The 27,425-nt window shown below is 41.7% G+C and overlaps 1 protein-coding gene across 2 annotated transcripts; it reads right to left on the bottom strand.

Annotated features, from left to right (window-relative positions):
• Positions 1 to 4,033: 4,033 nt before the first annotated feature.
• LOC121327380 (tetratricopeptide repeat protein 39A-like) lies at positions 4,034 to 26,403 on the bottom strand. Of its 2 annotated transcripts, XM_041271395.1 has the most exons (19): positions 25,983 to 26,403; positions 24,558 to 24,611; positions 19,555 to 19,659; positions 14,700 to 14,831; positions 13,703 to 13,779; positions 12,592 to 12,659; positions 12,107 to 12,171; positions 10,900 to 10,999; positions 10,342 to 10,407; positions 10,054 to 10,162; positions 9,335 to 9,402; positions 8,825 to 8,884; positions 7,922 to 8,083; positions 7,178 to 7,269; positions 6,700 to 6,820; positions 6,035 to 6,146; positions 5,786 to 5,900; positions 5,115 to 5,231; positions 4,034 to 4,696 (listed from the first exon to the last, which is right to left on the bottom strand). In XM_041271395.1, the coding sequence occupies exons 1-19, from the start codon at positions 26,036 to 26,038 to the stop codon at positions 4,591 to 4,593; spliced, it is 1,785 nt and encodes a 594-aa protein (XP_041127329.1). In that variant the 5' UTR covers positions 26,039 to 26,403; the 3' UTR covers positions 4,034 to 4,590. The 2 variants fall into 2 exon arrangements, with proteins under 2 accessions (XP_041127329.1, XP_041127330.1); XM_041271396.1 differs by lacking the exons at positions 24,558 to 24,611; positions 25,983 to 26,403 and adding an exon at positions 21,768 to 22,001.
• Between the last annotated feature and the right edge of the window lie 1,022 nt (positions 26,404 to 27,425).

Raw genomic sequence — 27,425 nt, 5'->3', positions numbered from 1 at the left:
GTTGCAGCTTCATTGTCCCACTGTAACTGGATATTCCACAGCAGCAAATGCAAAAGGCCAGCTGACATTGTGCATGAAACCACAACCCACATTTAATGAACACAAAACAAAAAAGTCACTTTGGATCATAATTGAATTAATATCTCTTCATTTCAAAAGTAAATGCAACCGTTCTGCTTATGGAGAAACCACAATTATTACGTGTGTTGTTTCTGACGTAGTTCCGCATGCAGCAACGTGCATATCTCATGGGTCTATTACATGGAGTTACGAATCAAAAGCTGAAAAAAACTGTCAATGTTTCTGGTGGTTGTGTGCGAGTGTGTACAATGGTTGTATATACGTATTCTCTTGATGTGTACTTTTTAAAAGACCATCAGACATTTTCCGTAATATTTGATCTTTCAGAGTACAACGGGAGCAAGGACTAAGGTTTTTAATTACAAGAGTAGAAACGGGCAACTGAGATTACCGCCTCAGTAGCTTTATATAGTTACATTTTATGCTTTTTGTGTTTGTTTTTGTAGAGGTAATAACCTCTGCATTGTGACTAATTTCTACTGTGAGTGCTTGTATAGCCAGAAAATGAAACTGAAAATAAATAAGATTGAACATTTGCATAAAGATCAGATCGCCATTCCCATGAATTTGTAAAAGCTGTCTATCACTGTTTTCCCCCATAACTGAAGTATGAATAACTTTTTGTTGAGCCCTTCCAGAAGAACTCCTAAACTCTGTACCAGGAGCTCAGTGCAGCCACACAAAACGCACTCTTAATACTTCCTGAAAATAATCTCAGTTGGAAATTAAGCTTTCACAGGGTCTGTCTAATCAATAAATAATAATAATAATAATACTTAATTCATTATTGGGACTAGGTTGTGCAGCAGATTCATTCTCAAGTCTTGCACTTTAAACTTTTGCTTTTCAGATTTACTTGTATTATTATTATTATTTTGTGTAATTGTATCTCTTCTGCACATTATATTCACAAGTAACAAGCTTAAGCAGGACTTCTGTTTTCTGGCTATACAACAGATTGATTTCTTTTGACTTTCTATGCACATTAGATACATTTTAACACATGTATTCATTCTGTAGTTCCTACTGATGTTTTGTAACAGCCTTGTGTGTTTGTGTGGGTTCCCAAATATACCATGCAGTTCCCAGATTTCATTTTCTTTTTTTTTTTCTTCAAGTTAATTAGGTGTCATTGCTTCAGTTTTTTCCCCTCCTAATATGAAGTCAGTTTGCATCGTGCCCCCAAAAATCTGCTGGGGAGGTGCAAGTCCATTCTACACAGAGCATCAAGTAGTATCCCTGCTGCATGCTGTACACTGCTGGCATTGAGCACTGTATCCATGGTGAAATTGCCAGCAGTACCACCAGCTTTCTGCAGCATGTCCAAATCAAGAAAGCAATCATACATGACAGGGTGTTCCAATATGCGATTGCTGTATGAATTGGCTCCTCCCCACCCCTGTGCTGTTATTGTGACATCTGCACAGGTCGGAACACTTGTTAGCCAATCAGGAAGCTTCCACTATTCTTGCCATTTTATAAATTAAAAAGCAGGCTGTTTATCGGCCAGAATACATATTGAACAGTGCTGCTGTTCAATACCGACTCGCGAATAACAATGTATGATACTCACTATTCTATGTGTAATGCAGGGCTTTATTTTACCTATGAGAATGCAATTTGATCATCTCAGCCATGTGCCATCTTATAAAGAAAGATTGATATTTATTCCATATTGCCACAAACTTGTGTCTTTTAAAATATGGAGAACAAATTAATTCATATGAAAATTAACAATAAAGAAGTGATAATAAAACTAATTCAGGGGTGGTACAACAGAATTGTGTACAGTATGTTAGACACACCAGGATGCTTAATCCAAACTAAATTTAAAAACAGGAGCAAGAAAAAGACCCATTCCCGATAGCTAAAAAAGATACTGGATTATATTTCATACGAGCAGAAGAGAATAGCTAAAAATACACTTGTATGCAAAGTAATGTTACAGCATGGGCCACTTAATCTTACAAATACAATCATGAACTTCATCCAACGAACCAAGCAGGACTGGCCTTGACCTGGATCCCAATCTGAAGGGGTTAGCCTGGGACAGGTGGCACAGAAGGGAAATCCTGTTGGGCTAAATCAGTGGTGACCAAAGTTGGCCCTTCCACACCTGGTCCTTAAAATTAACCATTTAAGCCTCCCTCCAGACCCTGAAGTAGTTAATTCTATAATTGTACCTGTTAAAACCAATGGAATGGCCCTCCAGGACTGTGACTGGACACCTCTGAAAAACCACTTGAGCTGACCTTGTGTTAGTAGCTCAGCCCACGAACCCCTGCAGGACGGGAGCTGTAGAAACAGACAGCTGGCCTGCATCTCGCTGCCAAGACAGGAAGCGAAGCCAGTCCTGTACAGAATGGCGCAAGCAGAGAAGAGAAGGTCGTTGGAAAGACTTGGCCACTTGACTGCACTTCAGATTGGGGAGGGATTTATTTATTTATTTATTTAGATTGTTTTGTTGTTTTTAAATGTTGCACAAAACCAATACTGTAATCTACATGTACTCCACAGATGGAATGTGGGCTTGTGTTGCCTAGATATTAAAGACCTATGGTAAGAGTGCTGGAGGAGTTGGATGTGTTTGGAGTCTCTTCTTCCCCGCTAACACCTCCCTCAGCTCCTTCATTAAACTAGACGACACATTTCCCAGCCTCTATGGCCTGGGATATCCCGTTTATTTAGTCAGCCCCTGTGTTATTAAATGTAATATAGTAAAATTCAGACAGAACTTCAGGTTTTTTAATATCCTGACATTTGAAAAATCAACCCCCCCCCCCCCAATTCACAAAAAAGCCATATTAACAGAAATACTAATATAACTATTTTATTGTCATATTTAAGTATTTACAAGAATGCACATAGCCCTGCCCTAGCGTGAACTCGCTTCACGTTACTGTTTAAAAACATGTTTTAAACCCATTACTCATTTAAACAATGAAACACTTTTCAATGGACCATTTCTTTCATTTGTTTGACCTAAGCATCAATACATTCAAATGGGGTATTTTTGCACTTAATATATACTTTCAAAACTGAAGATTGTTTTGCCAAGACTCTTGATCTCCATTAAATAAGAAAGCATGTCCAGGGTCGCTCAAAAGCCACTTGGCAGGGGAGGAGAAGGTATGCGTGACGGCAGGTAGCAACAAAAGACAAAGACAAGAATATGGTATGTTTTCATAACATCATTCAATAGTGTGCTATAACAGCTGACAAAGGAGCCCCAGTAATACAGTTTGACAAACATGTCGACGACTATCCTTAACTCAATTCCACACGGCTCTTCGGTCTGACTGATTAGAACATTACGGCTAGCCTAAAAGCAACCGAGCTCTGTTACGCGGTCATTCACCATGAACAGCTTGCAATTCCTGAGGATGCTCTGGGTACAAACAGTGAGCAGCAACAGAGAGACCTGCCAGGACAGTGCCCAGCTCTGAGGCAAGCAGACAAGCACATCACCCTCTATTAGCCAGAGAGGAATAGATAAATACATAAATAAGTAGGGTATAGAATTAGACAGGCCGACGAGTAACACTAGAGAAAAAACTTGACTAAATCATTTTTCATGGCAGCCCAACTGAGCCGATGTGAATTCCTTCCTGGCGGGGATTAGAGGCACCATGCTTACACCTAGATCTGTAGCTGGGTGAGACTCAGACACAGTGAGTACTGGCAACACTTTAAATCATTGGCTTCAAATCATACTGTATTTACAGTATAATTGTAAATCTCGAAAAACTACTCACTTCTAAATCTTTTGTAGTCATCTTTGTATTACTTTAGTATAAATACATGTTAATTTGGATTCATGTGTTGTTTTTTTCTGACTTTATGTGAACGAAAAGACACACATTTGCCCATTTGCCCATTGGAAATAGTGATATTTTGAAATATCATTGTCCTGGTCACAAAAGCAAAGTTTGTGGGGAATAATAGCCATGTTCTATACTTTTGAGGCATAAGCAATTAGGAAATAACACTTACTACCCAGGAACAAAAAAAAAAAAAATTGTATTACACAGTGCTGTCATAAAACATTGTGATCACTTTTAAAAAATAAATACATTTAAAAAGAAAAATCAATAGGAATACATTAGAACTCCAACCACAGAAAATTGAATATTGTGGCGAAACTTAATTTCCCTTTTAGAGTGTTTTTGATTTGTACTTAGGAGAGTAAGGGCGGGTATCTTGTGGAAACCCAGCTGACCATATATAGCAGTCAAGGTTTGTTTTCACACAAACGTGCGTTTAATATAAAAACTAAAAAGATAAGGAGATTTATTACCACGAACCTGGAGGAAATCAGTAATTGGGGTTGAAACATGCAGGGTGCTTAACACTTCTAGGAGCAGGTCTTGCAATGGGCTCAGAGCACACCAGGCTGCCTGATCCCGACTGGAGCAATGCTGTGCTCAGCTCCAAACCCTGTGGTGTTCCCTGCTCCTCTCGGGCCGGGCCGGGCTGGGCTTAGTCTCAAACCCTGCTCCGGAGCCATGGTTAAGGAACAGAGTCTCCATTTTCTGCTGCTGACTTGGCGCTGTGCAGTGCAGCCTGGATTCGGAAATGTGTCCTGGACTCCATGGAGTAATTCTTGTAATTGTGCCTGAAAAAGACAAAGGAATAAAATATATATTTAACACACATTTTTCTTTTGTTATGCAAAGGCATGTAGTTTGTATATTTTGTGTGTGTGTGTGTGTGTATATATAATCTTTATTACTTTGGTATAAGTGAAATATATTTTTCAATGGCAATAGTGATCTTTACAGTATGCATGTAGCACAATGTACTCTTGTTATACAAGAGGTGAACGCGTTGGCAGTTCAGATTAACATTGTCTGTCCAAGCTTGCCCACTAGTGGTAGAAGGTAGGTACGGTTTCTTCCCTGCATCTGTTAGTGAGTTTTAACTTCTCTGAAGCCGGTCTACATAGGTCTCCATTTCACATTTCGGCATTAAAGTATGATGCCAATTATTACTAATATTTTCGTTCATTGTGCCTGGGTCCACTGTTTGCTTACTTTGCAGTTTCCAGGTATTTCACCCCCTCTTCTTTTCTTCCCAGCTCCATGCAAAGCAGACCGTGTTCTAGCAAGGCATTTGGCACTAAATAGTGATCGTATTTAATTTGAGTTTCACTGCAATACACAAGCAAAATGAAAAGGTGAACAGCGCAGCCAGTAGAAATAGTTCACAAATATTCAACACAACAGAGCAGCAGGTGAAGTATGCACACTGACGGCAGGGCAGTGAAATGCAGTGTGGGGGAACATTGGAAGCATGTGCTAGAACAGTGACTCCCAACTCTGGCCCTCAGTCCAGCTATATATTCCAACCAGGTCTAAGGGTCAGTCAACTCATTTAAGTTGATTGCAAGGGGGGGATAAGGGGTTGTCACAAATGCATCACCTGACACACGTCTACGAGAAGCCATCCATCGGAAAGAAAGATGAATTACTGGGGCTCCCTATGCCCACCAATGATAATTCCCAGCACACTGGCTGAACTTCCAGGCAACGCCAGTAGAATTATACAGTGTTAATTATGTCGTAACCCAGTTGGCTGCAAACCTGTGTTCCAGTTCCCAACTGTTGCCTATTGCTCCTGAAATTCCCAGCAGGGTTGGAATGGTCTTGCTGAACCAGCAGCTCACTAAGGATGCTACTCCGATCACGAGGCAGCAACAACATACTTTATGTGGATGAGGTTGAAATACTGCTCTGCCTCTTCATGACACTCCAGGTGCTTCAGACAGAGTCCTTTCAGAAAGCTCACCAGACACTGGTCATCTACTGTGTGCTCCGTCACTGCAAGAGAGCACAGGGTCAGCTGAGACACAGGTCGAGAAGGAAAGGGTCTGCAGGTACAGCAGGTCATCTCAGTTACAGCAGAGAAGGGTTGCTGGTGTGTTGTACTGCAAACACCACTAGAGGGCGCTTACCAGGCGCTTGCTCCAGGGTCCTCTGCGCCTGGTTCAGTGTGTCCAGCATTCCCTCAGTCAGGTCCCTGTGCTTCCCTATGACTGCATACCCGTTCCAAATGTACATCATTTCCTGAAACGACAGCAGAACACATCCTTTCAATAAGAACAACAGGATCTACAAGCACTGCGCAACACGTTGTGCTTCTCTGTCCGGGCTAATGTGGGAGTGGAGCGAAAATATCAACTGCAAGGTTTCTAATTCTTTAGACAGCACATCGCCCTGGATTGGATAAACTATTTCTCAGGGGTAATTCCAGGAAAAAAAAAAAAAAACACACAGAGATTCCCCTGAGCTATACTATGTAAAAATGTTCTAATAAAAATCAATCTTGGCTTCTACTAGTAGAGGGTCATCAAACTGTACCCTGGTGTATGCAAAAACATAATAGATAAAAAAAAAGTAAGATGCAAAACAGAAATACAGAAGCATAATAAAATGCATTTTCATTTCACGAAAGCTGGGACACAGATTCACACAGATTCCAAATCCAAATAATAGACTACAGTATTTTTTATCAGGAACCAAATAAGATGCAAATGAGAACTACAGAATTTGCAGGAGGTTGAAGCTGCCTGCCAGATGAATCAGGACAGAGGGTTGAAGCTGAAGGCCTTTGACTCACCAGAGGCGCCACTGGCAGAGGGAGGGGGTTGGGGGAGAGGTATCGCCTCGCTTTGCGGATTGCAAACTTCTCCGTCGGCAGCGACTTCCCGGCTATCTTCTGTTTCATCCCCGGCACTTGTCTGCGGGTGGAGAAAAAAAAATAGACTAATAAAACTATTTAAAACAAAAAACAAGTTTGCTTCTGTCTTTCCTCAGCTGCAAATGTTAAATATTTGACAGGGTTTCAATTGTAGTGCGCAGCTGTATAATCACTCAGTCCCTGTGAGCTAATCAAAACACTGGATTCATGAATATCCCTGGAATCTCCTGGTCTCTGTTCCACCTGTACTCTACTTCACTGAAGCAACTGAACCATCTGCTGGTTCTCTGACCCTCCAAGACCATGTTTGTGCGCTTCTGCTGTATGCTTTACTTCACCCCTCATGTCTCCTTGTTCATGTTATTTAAAAAATAAAAACCCAAGGAAGTATTCCCACCTGAAGATTTCCACCTCATCCTCCCCAAAGGGCCTGCAGTCCTCTTCAGTGAACATGCTGAGGTAGGCAGCTTTCATGTAAGCATAGGTAGCCTGTCACAAGAAAAAGAACATGCATTCAAAATTATGCACTATTTCCATTGCCAGATATGCCAGAGGTTCTACTGTATCCATTAGAACATTAATTCTCAAGAACGCTCCTTGCCAGGTTTCAACACAACTGAATGAGTAATTGCAGGTATTTTGTATTTCTCTTTTACTTTGGGGATCTCTTTCAGCTTGTGTTCCCCCAGGTGTGTAAAATCAACTTTGTCCAGAACAATCACAGAGTGTCACAATGGTGTGCCAGCACTGCCACCTGCTTCAATTACTGCACAGCAGCAATTTCAATGCCAGCAGCCCTAGGTTGTTCCTGCATTTAGGTTCATAAAACCACGCTGTGACGGAGTCCCTTTGGTTAGAGCTGAGGGACTGGGAGGGCAGTGTGGTCTAGTAGTTAGAGCTGAGGGACTGGGAGGGCAGTGTGATCTAGTGGTTAGAGCTGAGGGACTGAGAGGGCAGTGTGATCTAGTGGTTAGAGCTGAGGGACTGGGAGGGGGAAGGCAGTGTGATCTAGTGGTTAGAGCTGAGGGACTGGGAGGGCAGTGTGGTCTAGTAGTTAGAGTTGAGGGAATGGAAGGTAGCGTGTGCTTGGGGGTGCATGGAGAAAGAGAGTGGGGTTGATTCTACCGTGCGCGCTCCTCACCTTGGACCAGGAGTTCTCTTTGCAGAGCAGGTCTGCGTAGAAGTAGGCCATCTTCCATTGACGCTTGTAGGTGAAGCACCACATCAACTCCCAGAAACACATGTGATGGAACTGCTTCCAGTGCTGCTGGGCCGCGCAGCACTCCTCAAAGCGGGCAATAGCCTGGGCAGAGAGAGCAGCGGGTCAGGCACATGGATAGAGAGGACACAGGTTTAATACAGTACAGGTGAATTAGATAAAGGAATAGAATATATTTAAGCAGGATAGATCCAAGGCAGATAGACCCTTGGTTTAAATAAGCCAGTAGTGTTTCAAATGTTTACCAAATGCATAGATATTGATAATATTTTACTAATACTGTATTTGCATCCCTTATAGTATCTTGATGCATTGCAAACTATAAATTGAACATTTTTTGTAAAAACAAAGGTGCAGATGAAGAGCTGCCAAAGTGAAATATAAAAAGATGATGACTACGAACACTAAATCAATTGAAGTACTCATTCCTTCAAAACGTGTATGATAGGTTAAACGGTAAAACGGCAGTTTATGCAGGTTTAACTGTTTAGTGTATTAAACTGTAGATTTACAGCCTTACAGGACTGCATGTTTAAAGGTCTCATCCAGCAGTACAGCCCCTCCTATACCAATACAAATCACCAGACAGAATTGAGCCCTGGCTGTGAGGGAGACTGATCCAGAAACACCAAGCCCAATCTTGCTTAGCTTCAGGCAAAGGCTCAAAACTAGCAATTATACTAATACCATATCTGACTGTACATATAACATATACATTCCATTTTTTTCTTTCTTCTAATAAGACTGTGCAACATTGTCTCCCAGTCTCTGAAGCCTTCCCCTCCCCCTACACATATGCTGTACACGATCCTCAGCGATACTCACTGCATCCAGGTTGCCTTTGATTTCCTCTATTCGGCCAGCGAAAAACAGGAAGATAGCACCCTGAGATAAGAAAGAAAAGCCAAACCCAAAACACCAAGTTAATACACAGTTAGAAAGAAACAAACAAACAAAGGTGCGATCAAATGGCAGTTTTTAGCTTCACTGTTCAACATGCGGTCCCTGATCTCTGTCAGTGAACATGGTAACTGCCTTGAATTGTCAAGAATCTTCTCAAAACTGGAACCATACACTCCTAGCCTCTTTCTAGGAGGATATTACGAGGACCCCTCTATGTGCTCCTATAGGGACACCAGTATTCTCCCAGTTAAAACCTGCCTTGCTCTATACTGCCTTTTGCTCCTTATTACAATGCATTTGCAGCACTAGGAGGTTATAAAAATGGGGCAGACATTAAAGAGAGTATGGTATTTTGTTTTCTAGCTTGCATTAGTAATATTGATAGAAGATTTTACAGAAGAATAAAATCTCAGCTCTCTTTTTTTTTCTCACCTTGGGATATCGCTTCAGATAGGGTTGCAGGAGTGCCTCTGCATCTCCCACATCCCCTTCTCCTGTCCCTGGATGAAAAGAACAGGAGACAGTTTGAGTCAAGGAATGCAACCTATCCACCAGGCTGCAGCACAGAGCACATGGGGAGGGCTCTTACACTCACTGCGATACGGGGTGTGTGAGTCATACTCTGACACACAGGGAGGAAAAGGAGCGGTGCTTGAAAACGCCACTCAGGATTTATTTTAGTAGCAGCACACAGAAAGAAAAAGCACACATCCTTACCAACAATGGGTGTGTGTGTGTGTGTCCTGGTTCAGTGTGTGCGTCAGTGTCCCAGTTCAGTGTGTGTGTGTGTGTATGTGTGTGAGTGTCCTGGTTCAGTGTGTGAGTGTTCTGGTTCAGTGTGTGTGAGTGTCCTGGTTCAGTGTGTGTGTGTATATGTGTGTGAGTGTCCTGGTTCAGTGTGTGTGTGTGTGTGTCAGTGTCCTGGTTCAGTGTGTGTGTGTGTGTGTGTGTGAGTGAGTGAGTGAGTGAGTGAGTGAGTGAGTGAGTGAGTGAGTGAGTGTCCTGGTTCAGTGTGTGTGTGTGTGTGTCAGTGTCCTGGTTCAGTGTGTGTGCGAGTGTGAGTGTTCTGGTTCAGTGTGTGTGTGAGTGTGTCCACACTGTCTATGTAGCCCTTGCTCTCGCTGTGTTGTACGTGGAGCTCCAGTCCTTACCTAGTACGAAGCTCATGAAGGTGTGGTAGCAGAGCAGTAGCATGGTGCACAAGAAGGCCCTGAGGCTCTGTGTGGACGCCCCTTCCTGAAGCTGCTGCAGACCGTACTCCTGAAACCAGAACAAAGAAATAAAACTACTACTACCACGACTACTACTAACTAAACATTTCATTTACATCCCTTCTGAACCAGTTTCTCTTTACATTTAGTTAAATGTCCATTCTTGTTAGCACCCTCTAACTGAGAACCTTTTTCCATCAGTCAACACAACTGTTAAAAAACATTTACCTTGTTGCCAGAAAAGCCAACAAACTCCAGAAGCCGAAGTATCCTTGTGGGTAGCAGGGATAGCGTCTGAATAAAGGATTGAAATCAAACAAGTCACTTCCACTGTGGTCAAGTTTCCTGCCTCTGTTCACGGTAAAGCTGTGGGGTTTTTATGATGACTTTTCAATCAGTTTAAACAAATTTTTAAAACAAAGTCATGATGAAATAGGAAAAAAATTAATGTCAATGAGCCCCCCCCCCCCAATTGAAAATGAACAGTATGATTGTCTGCAGCACTGCTTCAGAAACCTGGCCAAGCAACCTTGCTTTAACATTGGATATATTGGTTTTAAGCTGGCATTAAGATGTCCTCATTTACGAACGCAGGTGATATTTTTATATTGTAGTGTCGCTTGGTAAAGGAAAGCCTGTCACCTAAGTACAGTACATTGTGTGAGGAATGCCCATACCAAGTTTCATCACAATTGAATGATACAGCTAAAAGCATACACACACATCAGAGATCCTACAGCACATTTTGAAAAGCAAGAGGATTCAAATCAGGAGTGATCCACTCACCAGGTTAAAGGCTCCCATCCCAAGCTTCACGCCCCCCTCGAAATGACTGTGACTGACCCCTCGAGTGTACTGGGCTGACTGCACAATGCTGTGGAGCTCTCTTCAAACACAAGAAAGACACGCCAGCACATTTACAAGAAGTACGCCAGCTCTGACACTGTGGTATCAGCACTCATTAAACCTGAATGTCATATGCAGACAGGCTAAAAGAACTGAATCTGTTCAGTCTTGAACAAAGAAGACTACGCGGCGACCTAATTCAAGCATTCAAAATTCTAAAAGGTATTGACAATGTCAACCCAAGGGACTTTTTCGACCTGAAAAAAGAAACAAGGACCAGGGGTCACAATGGAGATTAGACAAAGGGGCATTCAGAACAGAAAATAGGAGGCACTTTTTTACACAGAGAATCGTGAGGATCTGGAATCAACTCCCCAGTAATGCTGTTGAAGCTGACACCCTGGGATCCTTCAAGAATGATTGATGAGATTCTGGGATCAATAAGCTCCTAACAACCAAACGAGCAAGATGGGCCGAATGGCCTCCTCTCGTTTGTAAACTTCTTATGTTCTTAAGTTCTTTATCCAGCTATCTGCCTACCCTCAGTCATGTTTAAACATGAATTAGAATTCAGCCACTCAGCTTGACATTTCTTGAAACATTTATTGTGAACAGGGTTAGGGTGCATTCCTAAACTCAATGTTGAACACGAATGCCACTAAAAATCCTTCCTAATCAACGATGACGGCTATTTGCAGAGCTGGCTCAACGTGCTCAGAGTCTAGGATCTGGGGAGCGAGTCAACACAAAAGAGGGCAGCACCCACAACAAGCATACAACTGTAAATAAAATAAATACATTCTGTACATGAATGTGTACAAAAGGATACGAATCACAAAGAATATCCTATTTTGATTCATGATGCTATAAAGGATTATGATACATTTATTTTTACTGCATTTAAAAATGTATAGTCCACCTTCATTCAACAAAGCGCTCCCGCCTACACGGAATTGTTGACATTTTAGTGGAGTTTTTGTTTCAACGCTGGAAACAGAGGTTGGGTTTTGGTATGCAGCCTAAAACAGACTATTAGATGCATCAAACTACAAGTAGCTGCACGTTTTCTTTTAACAAGTGTAATTTAAAGATATGTTAAGCATTTTCATGTGCAAATAAATACAGTAAGTACATGGAAGGGATTTACTTGTAGGTTTGGTAACTGCTCCGCACTTTGATTCCTCCTCTGATGAAACTTATCATGTTTTCATCCTGAAACAAAATGCATAAAATGGTGCCAATAATGTACTTAATAACCCTGATCCCTTCATTAATGCTGTGTAGCGATTATTAAGTCAAGGTATTAATAACCCTGATCCCTTCATTAATGCTATGTAGCGATTATTAAGTCAAGGTATTTCTTTTTCGAAGGAGTGGAATATGCATGGAAGCATGATACAATGTAAATCTCCTACTATTTTCTTTGTTAAGAGAATGACAGACTATGGGTCCCATTTGGACTCTGTGGGTATGTGCAGAATTCAAGACTGATTAACACCTTTTTTTTAAAAATGTTAAATTCTCTAAAATTTTACCTATTTTTATTTTCCTACCCAAAAAGAAGAAAAATACCACCCCAAAAACAGAACCCCTTAAAATAAATGATTTAATGGACTTCAGAAATGTATTTACCTGGAGAAAAGTAAGGGCTGCCCTCTGTAGCAGGCACTCTGCATAGCACACCTCAGCATGAATTTCCTCTGGGCAGAGGGGAGATAAAAAGAGTTATCTGCTTACAGACAAAGCATTTGTAAATGTTTAGGTTTGCTCATACTGCAAAACTAACATGTTTGTCCTGAGCACATTGCCATTAAGAGAGCAAGTTTAACCAGTAGCTACAGTAAACATCCACACCTGAACCTGTTCTTATTATTGCTGAAAAGGCAAGGCAAGGCAAGGCAAGGCAAGGCAAGGCAAGGCAAGGCAAGGCAAGGCAAGGCAAGGCAGGGCAAGGCAGGGCAAGGCAAGGCAAGGCAAGGCAGGGCAAGACAAGACAAGACAAGACAAGACAAGACAAGACAGGGCAGGGCAGGGCAGGGCAGGGCAAGACAAGACAGCAAGAGGGCAGGGCAAGGCAGGGCAAGGCAAGGCAAGGCAAGGCAAGGCAAGGCAGGGCAAGGCAAGGCAAGGCAAGGCAAGGCAAGGCAAGGCAAGGCAAGACAGGGCAGGGCAGGGCAAGACAGGGCAGGGCAAGACAAGGCAGGGCAAGGCAGGGCAAGGCAAGACAAGACAAGACAAGACAAGACAAGGCAAGGCAAGGCAGGGTAAGACAAGACAAGACGGGGCAAGGCAGGGCAGGGCAGGGCAGGGCAGGGCAGGGCAGGGCAGGGCAGGGCAAGACAAGACAGGGCAAGACAGGACAGGGCAGGGCAGAACAAGAGGAGACAAGACAGGGCAGGGCAGGGCAGGGCAGGGCAGGGCAGGACAAGACAAGGCAAGGCAAGGCAAGGCAAGACAGGACAGGGCAGGGCAGAACAAGAGGAGACAAGACAAGACAAGACAAGACAGGACAGGGCAGGAGAAGACAAGACAAGACAAGACAAGACAAGACAAGACAAGGCAAGGCAAGGCAGGGTAAGACAAGACAAGACGGGGCAAGGCAGGGCAAGACAAGGCAAGACAGTGCAGGGCAGGACAGGGGACCCCCTGAAAAAGACTTCCTATCCTGCCATGTAACACTGAATACCTAATAGTGGATTGGATTGTTTCCAGTTACGAATGGTGGCAGCATCATTGAACTAACCTTCTGTAAACTGCTCCCCAGCCTGCCTGTTGATTAGACTGTTAAAGGAACCTGCCACAGTGGACTTCCTCCGGAACCTGAGAGAGAGGGGGGGGGGGGGGGGGGGGGTTGAGGTTGAGGTTAAATAAAAAGTTCCAGCCCCACTATAGCTGTGGTATGTATTTAATGGCCCTGTATCACCTCTACAGCTGAAGATACTGTACATGTTTCGACAAGGTTTAAAAACTGCAGTTAGATGTTCGCTGGACTTCCACAGTAAAGGTCCTGTCTCCTTCAGGACTGAGGAATAGCGACGCATGTTACCACAAACGCAATGTAAAAAAAGCACTCATCTTGTCTGAAGCTGAAGCACATGCAGGTTATCTAAAGGATTTGAACTGTACTTTCTGCTCAATGTATGTTATTAATGCAGGAGATAAGGCAGGGGGTGGCTAATTGATTTAAACAGGGTCATGTGGAGTGAGACATGTGATCCGACTGTTTATTGTGTTTACTCTCCCTCTGCAGCAAGAAATTGGTTCAGCCGTCTTCATAACCCCTGCTCTGGGCCCTTCTTTATTATATTGATTAAAGTTCCGATTTAATATTTCAGCAGGACTAACGCAGTCGGCTTGCTTCTAAAACACCCCTTCGATGGTGTAACAATCAAGTGAAACATTCAACTGTATGCCAGTCAAGTGCACAGATTTAATCTAGTGTAGCAATAAAGCAAAGTGAATCCCATGCGTCATCAGTCCCTGCTCTTACTTTTGGAAACCGTTTAAAAAACAAACAATTGAGCTGTACATCCAAAGCCCATTCCAGTGACGGACGAGGGTCCTAGCATGGGGGCATCACGATATGGAGCTGTGCTGGAATCAGTCAGCCCGGCACTCCTGAAAACTGCACCCATTCAAAGCAGCATGCATGGGACGTGGCAGCTGCTGCCCTCTGTTCTGTTCTTCCCCTTTCAGATGACTCGGTGTAGCTCTATATCAATGCAGATATGTTACCCTACCTCTGGCACACTGTCTGAGCATCTTTCATTGTGTTCCCTGCTGCCAATATATCCAGAGGGTCAAAGGTCATCATAGCCTGCATCTCCAGGATTGTGGCGTAGGTGAGGGCATGGTACATACTGTCCTTGTTTCTGGAAGTTGGGAGGAAAAGAAAGAAATGACATTTCCAGCAAAATATCAGCATGAGCAGCCTGGGTTTCCCCTCTGCTGTATGTCCACCCATGTAAAGTGTAAGGGTGGCTTTCACATCAATTCCAATAATCACATTGGAGAAAATAATGTATACTTAATCAACAGAACTTTTGAAGACACTGACTGGATCTGAAGTCTGCCATCACTGCACCCAAATCAAGCTCCTGCTCGTTACCCTCGGTACAAACCCTGATGATAGTCCTGCAATATGATTGCAACTTCTGGAGCCAAACTGGCAGAGGAAACAGCACGGCAGGCAGCTTAGACTTCAAATACGCAATATTACAGGGTAGCGAAAGTAAAAAAAAAACAACTATTTTAAAGAAAGTAAAACAAATACAAAATGAGAAACAGCTGTCAAGTTAAGGCCTCAATCCTAGTGTTTTCCTATCATAAAATGCTGTATATGATGTAAAATTTACGAAGATGGGCACAGCCACCTCAGAGCCACAGCACAAGAGGACCCCACAGCTCAGGGCAACTTACAGGCAGGCCTGCAGGCACTTGGCCAGTCTACAGGATTCCGAGGACACCCTGGCTGACCTAGGCCCTCCCCACCCGGGTGGCGCTCGGCCAACTGTGTGCCACCCCCTGGGAACTCCTGTCCATGGCCGACAGTGGAGTAACCTCGACTCAAACCGGCGACCTCCAGGCTATAGGGCAGATCCTGCACTCCACGCGGAGTGCCTTTGCTGGATGCACCACTCAGGAGTCCCCAAACAGGGCATATTTGAGTTTAATTATAGCATATTTTGTACGTGATACTAGCCACAAGTTGTATTTTTCCCCCTAAACGGCTACGAGATGAACAGAGCCATGGGGACTGGCTTTAACGCCCAGGGTGAGCCGATCCAAGTCTGTCCCTACAGCAGCTGGCATATAATGCAAGGATCACAGCCATGCTGGGCTGCGTTGGGAGCTGTGGATACAGGCAGGGGCAGAGTACAGGGCCTCTAAGAATGTGGATCTTCTCTAAGCCATCATACAGCAACCTCACCTAACAGTCACTAGTTGACATACCTGTTCAATACACCTTTATTTGGTGAATTAACGATTTGCTAAAGAGGGTTAGGCTGTGTGTACCCAGTGGGAGGAGGTAAGAACTTTGTGTCCGGATAAGAGTTCAAATATAGATTGGGATTTTTTCATTTATTTTACCTGCAGATACCTTGTTTTGCAGTAATACAGATCACTATAACAAATCAGCTGAGAAGGATGCCATTATTAACACTTACCCCTCACGTTACTAATATTATTTTGATTAACATCAGGTTTCATTCATGACTGTAGCGTTCCAGTGTAAAAGCTGTACAAGCACAATACATACTGGGATTGCTCAGCGGGCACATCCTTTACAAACTCTATTAAGGCGATGTGGCTTCTGAGAACAGGTGTAATGCAAGGCACTCATCGAAATTCACTGTCATTGTTATGGCAACAAACGTATGAGAAATAGATTGACATTAGGCTTGCTGAACAATAGATGTTAGAAACTTGTTGTGGTTGTTATTGTCAGGTGCATAAGGCAACCAGGGTTACACAATAGCAGTGATGTTATTACATTCTGTATCCAAATGAGAGAATACATGGGGTTTATTTCTCCACTGAACTGGTTACCATGACGTTACAGGGGACAGCACTCTCAAGAGAAGCAACAACAACAAATATTCAGTGCTAATTTTGCCCTTTAAAGGGTACATAAGGACCTTTTTATTTTACTGTGTTACATGTTCCCATGTGTTGCTACAACTGTTTCAGTAAGGTGTGTGTTGTTTTAATTATTATTATTTTTTCACATCTTGACCACTTTTTTTCACTTCTAAATTGCAGTGATCTCTGGCAGTTTCTGTTATTGCTCCAAGATGGCCTTTTGTGTATTTCTCAGAACTACATTTCCCATTATCCTCCTGCTCACTGGTAAATCCATCTCAGTTACATATGCGAGCAGGAGGATGATGGGAAATGTTGTTTGAGTGTTCCATGCAGGTCAATGTGAAGCCATCTTGGAGGCAATGGAATGCAATTTAAAAGTTCAAAAAAGTGGTCAAAATGTAAAAAAAATTAATTAATTAAAACAACACACACCTTACTTAACCAGTTGTAGCAACACAGTAAAATACAAAGGTCCTTATATACCCTTTAAAGGGAATATAATGTTATCATTACAGATCTGCACAAGAGGAACTATTACTTATTAAATTATATGCCCTGGATTATACATAATATAGTAGGTTAAAAATGGGAAGGTTCTGTTCAAACACACACACAGCAGGCACCTTCAAAACACGATACAGTGCAGCATACTGACCACACACAGTAAATAATTAATACGTATTAATCTCTGGCAACAAGTTGTTCCAAGACTTCAAGGCTTTGTTAAAAATACATATTGATTAAACCAATGTCAACTCAAGGCAAGCTGCAATGGACTGCACGTTTGTATTTAACCAATCAGTGTGAACAGAAGCTGTGTCAGAGAGCAACGATACACGAAGGTTACAATACAACACCCATGAGGACTTGCAGGTCTTTGGGTGATGTGGAGTAAGATCAAATCATTAAAATATGGCAACTATAAACCACAAGTTTTCTTTTTGGTGGACTGCTAGTACAGTAGATGCTGAAAAAGTGCATAGTGATTTTTATCTCATTGTACACAACCTTTATCACGATATATCATGAGATTGCTACGCAGCTTTCCTGGAGAGTAGGTAACATTTTTTTTTTTAAATCCCATGGACCAAAATAGATTTCCCTTGTTTGGAAGTCAATGATGCTGCCTTTTATTTGTTCCTTTCTTTATTTGACCTTTTATCCCGGAACGCGTGTTTCCTAGTAACAGTACATCATGCACGTCATGGAAACTGTTTATGTGGGAATGGTCCATTAACATCCTTTGTGATTAGAACCAAAACTACCGCATACAAAGCATGTGCAAGAAGGGTTACGGGTTGCGCATTTGCTGCTGTAACAGTATACTGCCTGCGAGTCTGGACTGTTTGCACTTACAATGTAGTGGGCAGGGCTCCACCAACTGCAAGTCAACCATGTCCTCTCCAGCCATCACATGATCTGCTCTGAATGAACAAATTCTCCAAACTCAGCAACAAAGCATGGCCTTGTATTGAAACCTTTCGAATAAATAAATGACAACATGGGAGAAATGCAAGATGTGCCAGTCAGATTTCCTGTACCGGGTTACAGTATGCATGTCTGTGGTTTCAATCCTTTACCTGCTCTGGAAAGCAAATATTTTATGTGTGTTATTAAAATATACAAGATCCCAGATTTAGCAGTCTGATTTTGTATACAGTTGTATAACTTTGTGCACACCAGTTTTAATTATTAAATTACACTGCAGGACATTCACTGCATTCCTGTGCTGGGGTGAAAAGGTCATGTAATTTAAGTCTGTTTATGACCGGCCCGCCCTCAGCATTCTTTTTCAAACATTTTTTTATTTTATTTTATTGCACAAGGAAAACAAACTGAAACATCCTTGGCAAACCCAAGTACACCTAACCAAGCTATATTACACATTTAGAAATTCTTAAAAGAAACTTAAATGGCAAACGTTTCGACCAGCAATATTCCTCACTGCCTGCAACAGTAAAGACATTGAGGAAGTCTTCAAGTCGAAAAGTCTGTCATTGAATTTATATAAATGCAATTTTGAACATGAATAAATAAATGGTGCCATGGAAATATCATGGGGCCCTATTTTCATACCCAGATAGGCAGGAAAGAGCATATTCCAAAACATTTTATTAGCAGGATTCGCAAGCCTTTTTCTGTCTCCAGCTTCCTCATCTGCCGTGACCTCATTGTGAAAAACTGAATACCTCAAATCAAACTCACACAGAGACAGACACACACCTCTTTCTGTTACTTTTTAACTCTGCTCAATGTATGTTCAGCCTCTATCCCATTATTTTTTTTTTCTTTTGACACCTTCACCCCTTGCAGAACAAAACCATTTCGCTCTACACCCCACCCTATCTATTTACAGTACATTAAGAATTGGGTGTGAGTTTGGCGTCAATGCTATTAATGTGCATAAAAATACACCTCCGTCAACGCAATGAAAACAGCCATTTAACTATGGCAAGGGTTACCCATAGATCTCAGAGACTACCTTATTAGTAGGCAGGAAAGGGTTAGACATCAAATGAGAAATAGCCGCCATATGTAGAGAGCACTTTTATGTAACCAGATTATACTGTATATCACATGACTAAGTTGTTGTGCAAACGGAATCTCTGGCCTACATTATTTTTTATATAAACACTTCATCCCCCTGTTGCTGTTAAGTGTTAGTCTTGATGGGACAGACCAATGATCTGGCAGAAGGCTGACAAGAAGTTAGTCTGGCTGACACATTTGAAGTCTGCAAAAAATGAGGTCTCAAAAGTAAAGTTCCATGTGCCATTTTTAAAAAAAAAAAAAAAAAACATGCAACATAAAAGAACGTTTTTACGAGAAAGACCACACCGTTCAAGCTTCCCACTCAGACAACACAGTTAAGCAGCTTTGAAACTCCACTGCAGTGCCAGGTCCTCACATCACTGTGATTCAATGAGCATAATCCAGGATAAAGATTTAATAATAAAACATAAAAAAACAGAATGCATAATACAGCTAGCAAAACGAATCCAGCCTTACCTGGACTGCAGATGAGCCAGCGCCTCTGCAAACTTGTTGCTCAGGAACAGGTCAAGGGCAGCTGTGCAGTCATCGAGTTCAATCCGCAGGTCAGACCTCTGAGACCTGCAACGGGAAAACAGGAATGACCATGAGGACACTGTAGCCTTCACCATGACAAACAGGTAATGCGCGGGGGCTATAGGAAACTATGGGGTAGATTTGAACAACTTCTACTAAAGCTGAGGGAACACGAAGCCACTCTGTGGCTTGGAACTTGGTTTCAGGCCACTGCATGGCACACCAAGGGAGACTTCATGTTTAATACAGCAAAGTTGCCTCAAACTAGGTCTCCTGGAACCAGGTTTCAAGCCACTGTTCCTGAAAAAGCGGCTTTGTGTTCCCTAAGCTTTTCGCCTTTACTTTGACCAAGCACTGAACAGACCCAACCTTGCTTTTCATCAGAGACAAGACTCCAGTGTGGAATGGTTAAGTGGAATGGGTCTTAAGTAGATCAGTTTAAATAGGAGTGCGGACCCTTCAGCCTAGGCCAAGTGCTGCGTCAACATTTTACATTACAGGAATACTTTAAAATGCCAAAAAAAACCACACAGAGCAGTGCCCTACCATGTATCAGTCAATCAAACCCCTGAAGTCAGGACATTAGCTTTGGCCTATTACTCCATTAAATAATGCACACCACATTTAAATACTTGGTGCGCTTCTATTCACCAATCCACCATTCAGGGAACACATAAATATCTCTGGTTCCTGGTACAGTATTGTGTGGTGTTATCAAATGATGTGGTATTTGCCAATTACCAGCACTCTCATTATCATTGAATAAATACAATGTTAATAACACAACACAATGCAGTCATACCTAGAAATTGGTGAATTTGTTACCACAAATAAATGAAAGCTGGATTACTTTAATCTGTTTATTTGACCAAGATTCATTTTATTTATTGCAGGAATCAATTCACCAGTTTATAATAGTAGTTGCCGAGTTACCTGAATCTTAGTCTACAATACTGAAAAGGAAAGCATTGCTGGATAGTGTCTATATGCCAGGGTTCCCTTTAAAATAATTCTGTACCTCAACTGTAACATCCTGGTTACATGAAAAGACCATACATTAGCTACCCTTGGAGTACATCGAGTGGATTGTATTTGCAAAGGGAGTCTGCCCTCCTCACAGTGCAGCACATGTCCCCCACCAAGAACAATTAACAACATATCACACCATGATCTATGCACATGACTTCAGCAAGTGATTCTGACAACCTTAACAAACATATACATCACTTCATTTAATGTCTAAAACAGGCAGGAGTTTTGTGTTCATCTGACCTGCATTCACAGTATGTGAACTAGTGCATAATCCTTCAGAAACTCTGACATAACATGCATAATAGAATATATTTCAAAATTGTTCCAAACAAAGTACAGGAGTTGAAAGTAAACCATTTCAAGGGCAAATCCTGTGACCTTTAGTCATCAACACTCTTACTGTATTTCTTGAAATGTATAATAAATTAATAAATAAATAATAATTCTGCATCATAGTAACAATGTTACACTTCTGAGGACAGAGTGATTCTGCAAGATTACACACACATGTCCAGTTCAAGTAAAGCGCTACCCAAATGCCCATGCAGATTTACTAACTTTCACAGAGAGAATCTCTGGACAAACCAGGAGCCATTCAGAAGTACTAGGGCAGGACACCCAGAAAAACTTCTGCTTAAGAATGTCCATACCAAGTCTGATCATAATTTAAGGCAAATACTCTGCATCTTACTGGATATTGTTCCTTCACTGATACCAGAAGTCTCTCGCTTGGGCATTGTCAAACTGAAACTTGTTTTATCCTCATAAAGCAACACAGCACAGGGTATTCACAGTACATGCATTTTTCTCAAAAGCAACAAAGGAAAATGTCTATGGTGTTTAACAAATCTTTCTTTGCTTTAGGAGAGCTATCCCGCCCCATCTCTGTGCTGAACAAATTTAACAGAATGTAACAGATTGGGATGCCCCCCTACGCATGATAAAAAAATTTAAAAAAAAAAAGCGAACTGCCCTCAGCTAATAAACTGCACAACACTCAAATAAAATAAAAAAAAAAAAAAAAAAAAAAAATGCCATCCAAGGTATGCCCTCACGCACAGACAAGATACACACACACACACACAGACATGTAAAGGTACAGTGGTACCCGCTCCCCTTACCCATTAGACAGAGTTTCAGCTTCTCCCGACATGCTCATGTAGTAGACACAGAGGAGGCAGCCTCCTGCAACAAGGGGTTTGGTTTTGTTTTTAAGTCTCAGAGGCTTGGAGGAGCCTCCTCAGTATCTCTGAGTGAGGCAGGCAGGCAGGCAGGCAGGCGGTCAGAAACTAACCCAGTTTAACAAGATTGGGATGACTGTCACACTGGAAATCTAAAGATGCAATCCAGCCCCGCCCCCTTCCCCTCCACACACACACACTGCAAACTGCAGAACACAGCACTCACTGATTGGATGTAGCTACACAGAGGCTGTCAGTAGGCACTGGTTTATGAAAAGTGGAACTGTTGCCAAAAATTAAGGTATTAAGTATGGTTGTGATGATCATCATAGGAGTTCAAATGAGGCTACTTTTTTGTTTTCTAGACTTCCCTGTATTTTGTATTGTATTTAGTGATGTTTATAAGGGAAAACAGAAAAACACCAGGGTTCATGTATTTATTTTTTTATATATATATATATATATATATATATATATATATATATATATATATATATATATAAAAGTAATAGAAACGATGTATTTAGATTCATTGAGTTTAGTTTTTGACCATCAAAATAGAACCCACAAATCCCCTTGTTTCACCCTTCCCCCCTGCTCAGTGATTGCCCCTGCCCACACTAACTACTCTATTAGGTTGTGTTCATTCTGGGGTAATGTACTTCACTGCAGTGATTTACTTTAGACTCCAGAGCAGACAGTGTGTGTAAGAGGATATTATCGACGGCTGGAAGTAAAGAAGCCTGCCAATTGAATAGGCTGTATCCTAAATCAGGACAGCATAATTCATTTGAGAATTTACAGAAAACACAACTATGACAGCAATGCGGTTAACGCCACAGCTTTATCCAATCTGTAATTTATTATTATTTTTTTTTTAATAATCTCATAGTTTAGCAGTATTAAAAGACACAGCACATGTCTACAAATCTGAAGAGAGGAAATGTATGTTGCTATGTACAGTATTTAACTACATGTGTGCAAAAGATCAATATTTGTGAATAATTGAGCACAAGGCTTTTTTTATTTGTTTGTTTTTTTAAATTCCGAATGGGCCTTCGGTTCCCGATTCACTGCCCGGGCTGACTTGTAATTTTTACCATATCAGTAACAACCCCCTGGTCCAGCTGTAGTCCAAACTGACTCATACTAGACACACAGGTGAGGTTCGTTTCAATCTCAATGGGAGTAAAGAACTCATTCATTGCGAGGTTCAGTTCTTCAGCCAGCCCATTAGTCAAATACTGGATGACACAAATTTTACCAGTAAATGTCTGTGGATTCAGGACTCCAGGTCGGTAATAAACAGCAGGGTAAACACCACACACACACACACACACACACACACACACACACACACACAGCAGTTGCTTGCACATGTGATAGGTGCTGCAATTTAGGCAAATATTTGTTAATTTTTATTTTTTTTTTTTTAATATGCACAGCAGGAAGAAATACATATATAACAAGCTACTTACTCACTGAGACAACAGTCACATTTACAAGGGGGACTTTGAACTTTCCAGAGACGAATGCAGAAACAGAACAACCAATCCCTGTGCAAAAATCATCCCTTCATTAGCTGACAAATTCCCACTCCTAAAGGCTTTAAACGTCCGGTAAAGAAAAACTTATTTATCCTTATAAAAGTCTCCTATGGTAAAAGATTAGCAGTGTGGTAAAACACAGTGAAAGCATGGTAAAGTATAGGCCTGCATTGTAAAGTACAGAGAGGTATGGTAAAGCACATTCAAAACCAGGGTAAACTATGGTGAATGCATAATATAACCAAGCATGGAAAAAGTGTAGAAATACCATGGTAAATATTTATAAGGGTAACTTCTCTGCACTTCCTTTGTAGCCAGTTTGGCTGCATGGACTTTGAGAAATGGTATTGTGTTTCAATCTTTCCCCAGGTTAACCCATTTTAAAGGAATTCTATTTTAATGTAAAACTGGGGGGCGCGCACAAAGGGCTGAGCGCTGCCCGGGAGGGGAGGCATTAGGTCGTCCAAGATGTCCTCGGTTCACCACGCACAAGCAGCCCCTGTAGACTGCCCAGGCACCTGCGAGCCTGCCTGTAAGTTGACTGGATGCATGTGTCCATCTTCGTCTCTCTCGAGTCCGTACTGGTGTGGCAGCAGTGAGCCAGGTTGAAATAAAAAAAAATAATTGGGCTTTCCAAATTGGGGAGAAAATGAGAAAAGATAATTGCTGATTCCAAATTAAAAAAGGGGGTGTTTGTAAAACTGACATTCAGAAATACTTTATTTACTGTTCCTTCCTGCTCTAGTTGTATCCAGTTCATTGTAACTGTGTCTTCCCGCTAATTACATTGCTGACACTAGTGAAAGGAGGACGTGGCACAGAGGCACACAGATTCATTGTACTCAGACAGCAATTTTTAGTTGGGCCGACGTGAGCCCAATGTTGGCCCAACTAAACATTGCGGTCTGGGTTATTGCAATGAATCCCTGTACCTCTGTGCCACATTCAGTTTGGTTGCCCCTCTGTACGTTGGCAACTGATGGCGGGTCAACGTTATTTTGGTACAACGTTGTCATTTAGTCATTATCCCCAGGAGGTCCAACGAGCCAACGGTAACGTACAGAGCTCAAGAGCAGATTAAAAACTGCCAACCAAGCCAACCATAAACCAACGCTGGGCCAACCTAGTTTACTAAAGTATATACTAAAGTTTAAAAAGTGCTAATGCTGTTGAAGCTGCTGACCTGTGCTCCTCCTGGTCTTCACGGCAGCCCTGGATTTCACGGCAGCTTGATGACCTGTGATGTGTGATGAACACAAAGACCCGTCACAGTAAACACATTCCCACTCCCTATATAAAACACTAAAGCATGATCATCACGCTTTGTAAACGGGATCGCCTGGGAATAAAACCAACAGTTAGCACGTGGTTAACGCATTATTTGGAAACTTATTTTGCACCTTTATAAAATATTTATATATATATATATACTTCCGAAGCTTCAGAAAAACAATTAACACTTCAATCTTCATATTGTCATATGTGTCTTCTTGGATTATAGTGTTTGGCAAAAAAGAATATAACATCAGCATAGGGGATTTAGGCTGACATTTTGGAAAGAGTACCCCACTTTATTACATAGTTGATCATTTTAATTGTTCCTCATAAATCGTAAAGCTGGTGGCCTCCTTCATATTTTAACATGATCAAAGAATAATCTTCCAGTGCAGCCAGAAAAAAATAAATAAATCTCCTCATATCCCTTTACATAACGTTTAAAGTCTCTGCTACATCACTGACCTACATCAACCCTCCGAGAATCTGTAGCATGTTGTAAAACTCTGTATGTAAAAGCAAATGCTTATTTTAATTGAATTCCACACCTGACATTACACTTTATACTACAAAAGGACTCATGCGTGGTTGTGTAGCCTGTTAATCCTCCACAGTGCTGTATACCTTCTAGTGCCCTCTACCTCATCATAAACCTGGCCCTGTTGACTATCCAGTTTATTTACATCCCCTAAAGGAAAGATAGATTTCAGCGGCAGGAGGAGGTTATGGAAGCGATGTGCAAGCCATGCAGCAGCACAGTTGTGTATATGTAATAAATAAATAAATAAATACAATACTAATTAAAACCGTACACCTAATTGAAGTTGGTCATATATATATATATATATATATATATATATATATATATATATATATTGTGTGTGTGTGTGTGTGTGTGTGTGTGTGTGTGTGTGTGTGTGTGTGTGTGTGTGTGTGTGTGTGAGTGTTACAATTAGTTCGCTGCGCATATCCAAGTTAATTGCACACAATTTATGCAAACGGTCATTGCCAATAAGCTGTGTGTAGAGTACGCATAATAAATTGTACGTGCCATTGAAATACACAGTTCCGGCACAAAAACTGGCGCGGTTTGTCTGCAGACAACACCGAGTGAAATCTGTGCATCTGAGCGAAACGCTTGCAAAATACAGTTTTCAAAAGCACAGAAACAAATGAAGATAACCTGAAAAACTCCAGTACAACAGTGTGCAAGCCTGCACGGTACTAAAGAGTATCACTAATTAACTGTGGTACTTAGCAACAAAGTGTTTACGAAATAAACCACGAATGACTATTGTAATAGGTCAACACAACGCAGTTTAACTGTTCTTACCTAGTCTTGCCTTCATTTCTCTTCAGACTCCTTTTCCAGGACGGTAAAAAACTCATGTGAACAGTAAAATAACGTTAACAACCTCAGTCCAAAACATGCGCGCTGCACCTGAATTCAAGTTAAAGAGACTGTTCTAAATAATCCTGTGCAATCCTGGCAAAACGTGTACTGACATGTAAAAATGGGAAATGTACACCTGCGTTTTTCAGGAGGAAGTGGGTTTTTTTTTTTGTTTGTTTTTATTTTATTAGCTTCTCCGCTTGCAGAACACACCGGTGGAATATTGGTTTCACCAACGCTAGGTCATAAAGGAGCTGAGTGCCAGCCTTCCACACCAGAGTTCAATCCAGCTGACCTACAGTGTATCAAGACTCCTAAGCAACGTGTCCAGTGCCCAAAGCTGCCGTGCTCTGCTGCGTGTGATGTGTTTTTGTAAGATCCAAACTTATTTATTGGAAACCTGTGCTGCGCCCTGTAGAAGTCACACGTGACCCTGACGCGTTACAAGCTGGAATATTGGTTCTGATTATTACGCTGGATGTTGGTGCAATTAACCACAAATCTTTTTCACCAAGCAAACCACAGGCTGGTTACTACAGTAACAGCTCTTAACTTCCAACTTCAGGGCACATGCCATTACTTATCATCTGTGTGGTGTACACGTGGGTCAAAAGACGTTTTAAAGGGCTATGCAGGGAATGTGCTGCAGAGCACTGAGACAACGTGGTTGCCACATTGCATCACCTGCACGGCCGAATGAAATAGAACGCGTAAAACAGACGCACACCATTTACTACGCTGTAATGGATGTCATACTAATGATGCAACTAATGCATGCGTTTATTTAAACGCTGCACATTTGGGACCTAGCTAATGGAAGTGCAATTTAGGTAATCTCTTGAAGCCCCTATATACATGCAATGACCGTTCCCTCTAATATGCACAGTGCAATTAATTACTACCGGGTTCAAAATGTCTACCAAAACACCCTGGAGTCAAAATCATATTTATTTGTGTTTAAAAACGTTTTGAAATGGTTGCCAAAATGCACACAGTAAGACTGTTCATTTTGTTTCCTGCACTCTTCTCATGTGTCCCATCTGTGAAGCCCTAGAGGAATGTATCACCCCTAGCTGCGGTGTGACCTGGAATCACACAGCCACTCCTCCACATATAACCTGCCTAAAGGCAAACAGTTAAAATCAACACTTTTGCTCCAGGCAAACATGAGCGGTCTCCAGTCTGTGCTAACTGAGTTCTTCTTACCTTAAAAGGCACAATGACTTGTACTAACATCCTTTTACTCCAAGTATTCATGTCGGCTCCATCAGTGCTTGTGGACTTCACAATAAGGGAACTGGCCTAGATTGATCAGCAGAGTAGAATGATTTGCTTACACACTGACTAATGTATTAGACATGTCAAATAAACAAGTGTGTGCTG

The sequence above is a fragment of the Polyodon spathula genome, chromosome 14, assembly GCF_017654505.1.
Source record: "Polyodon spathula isolate WHYD16114869_AA chromosome 14, ASM1765450v1, whole genome shotgun sequence".
Lineage (NCBI taxonomy): Eukaryota > Metazoa > Chordata > Actinopteri > Acipenseriformes > Polyodontidae > Polyodon > Polyodon spathula.
This window is presented reverse-complemented; position numbering and strand designations above follow the sequence as displayed.

Coding starts and splice junctions, on each gene's coding strand:
- LOC121327380 (XM_041271395.1), bottom strand. CDS start 26,038: ATGAGTTTTTTACCGTCCTGGAAAAGGAGTCTGAAGAGAAATGAAGGC. Junction 8,885..9,334: donor ATCTGAAGCGATATCCCAAG/GTGAGAAAAAAA, acceptor TTCTTATCTCAG/GGTGCTATCTTCCTGTTTTT. Junction 6,821..7,177: donor GATGAGGTGGAAATCTTCAG/GTGGGAATACTT, acceptor CTCCACCCGCAG/ACAAGTGCCGGGGATGAAAC.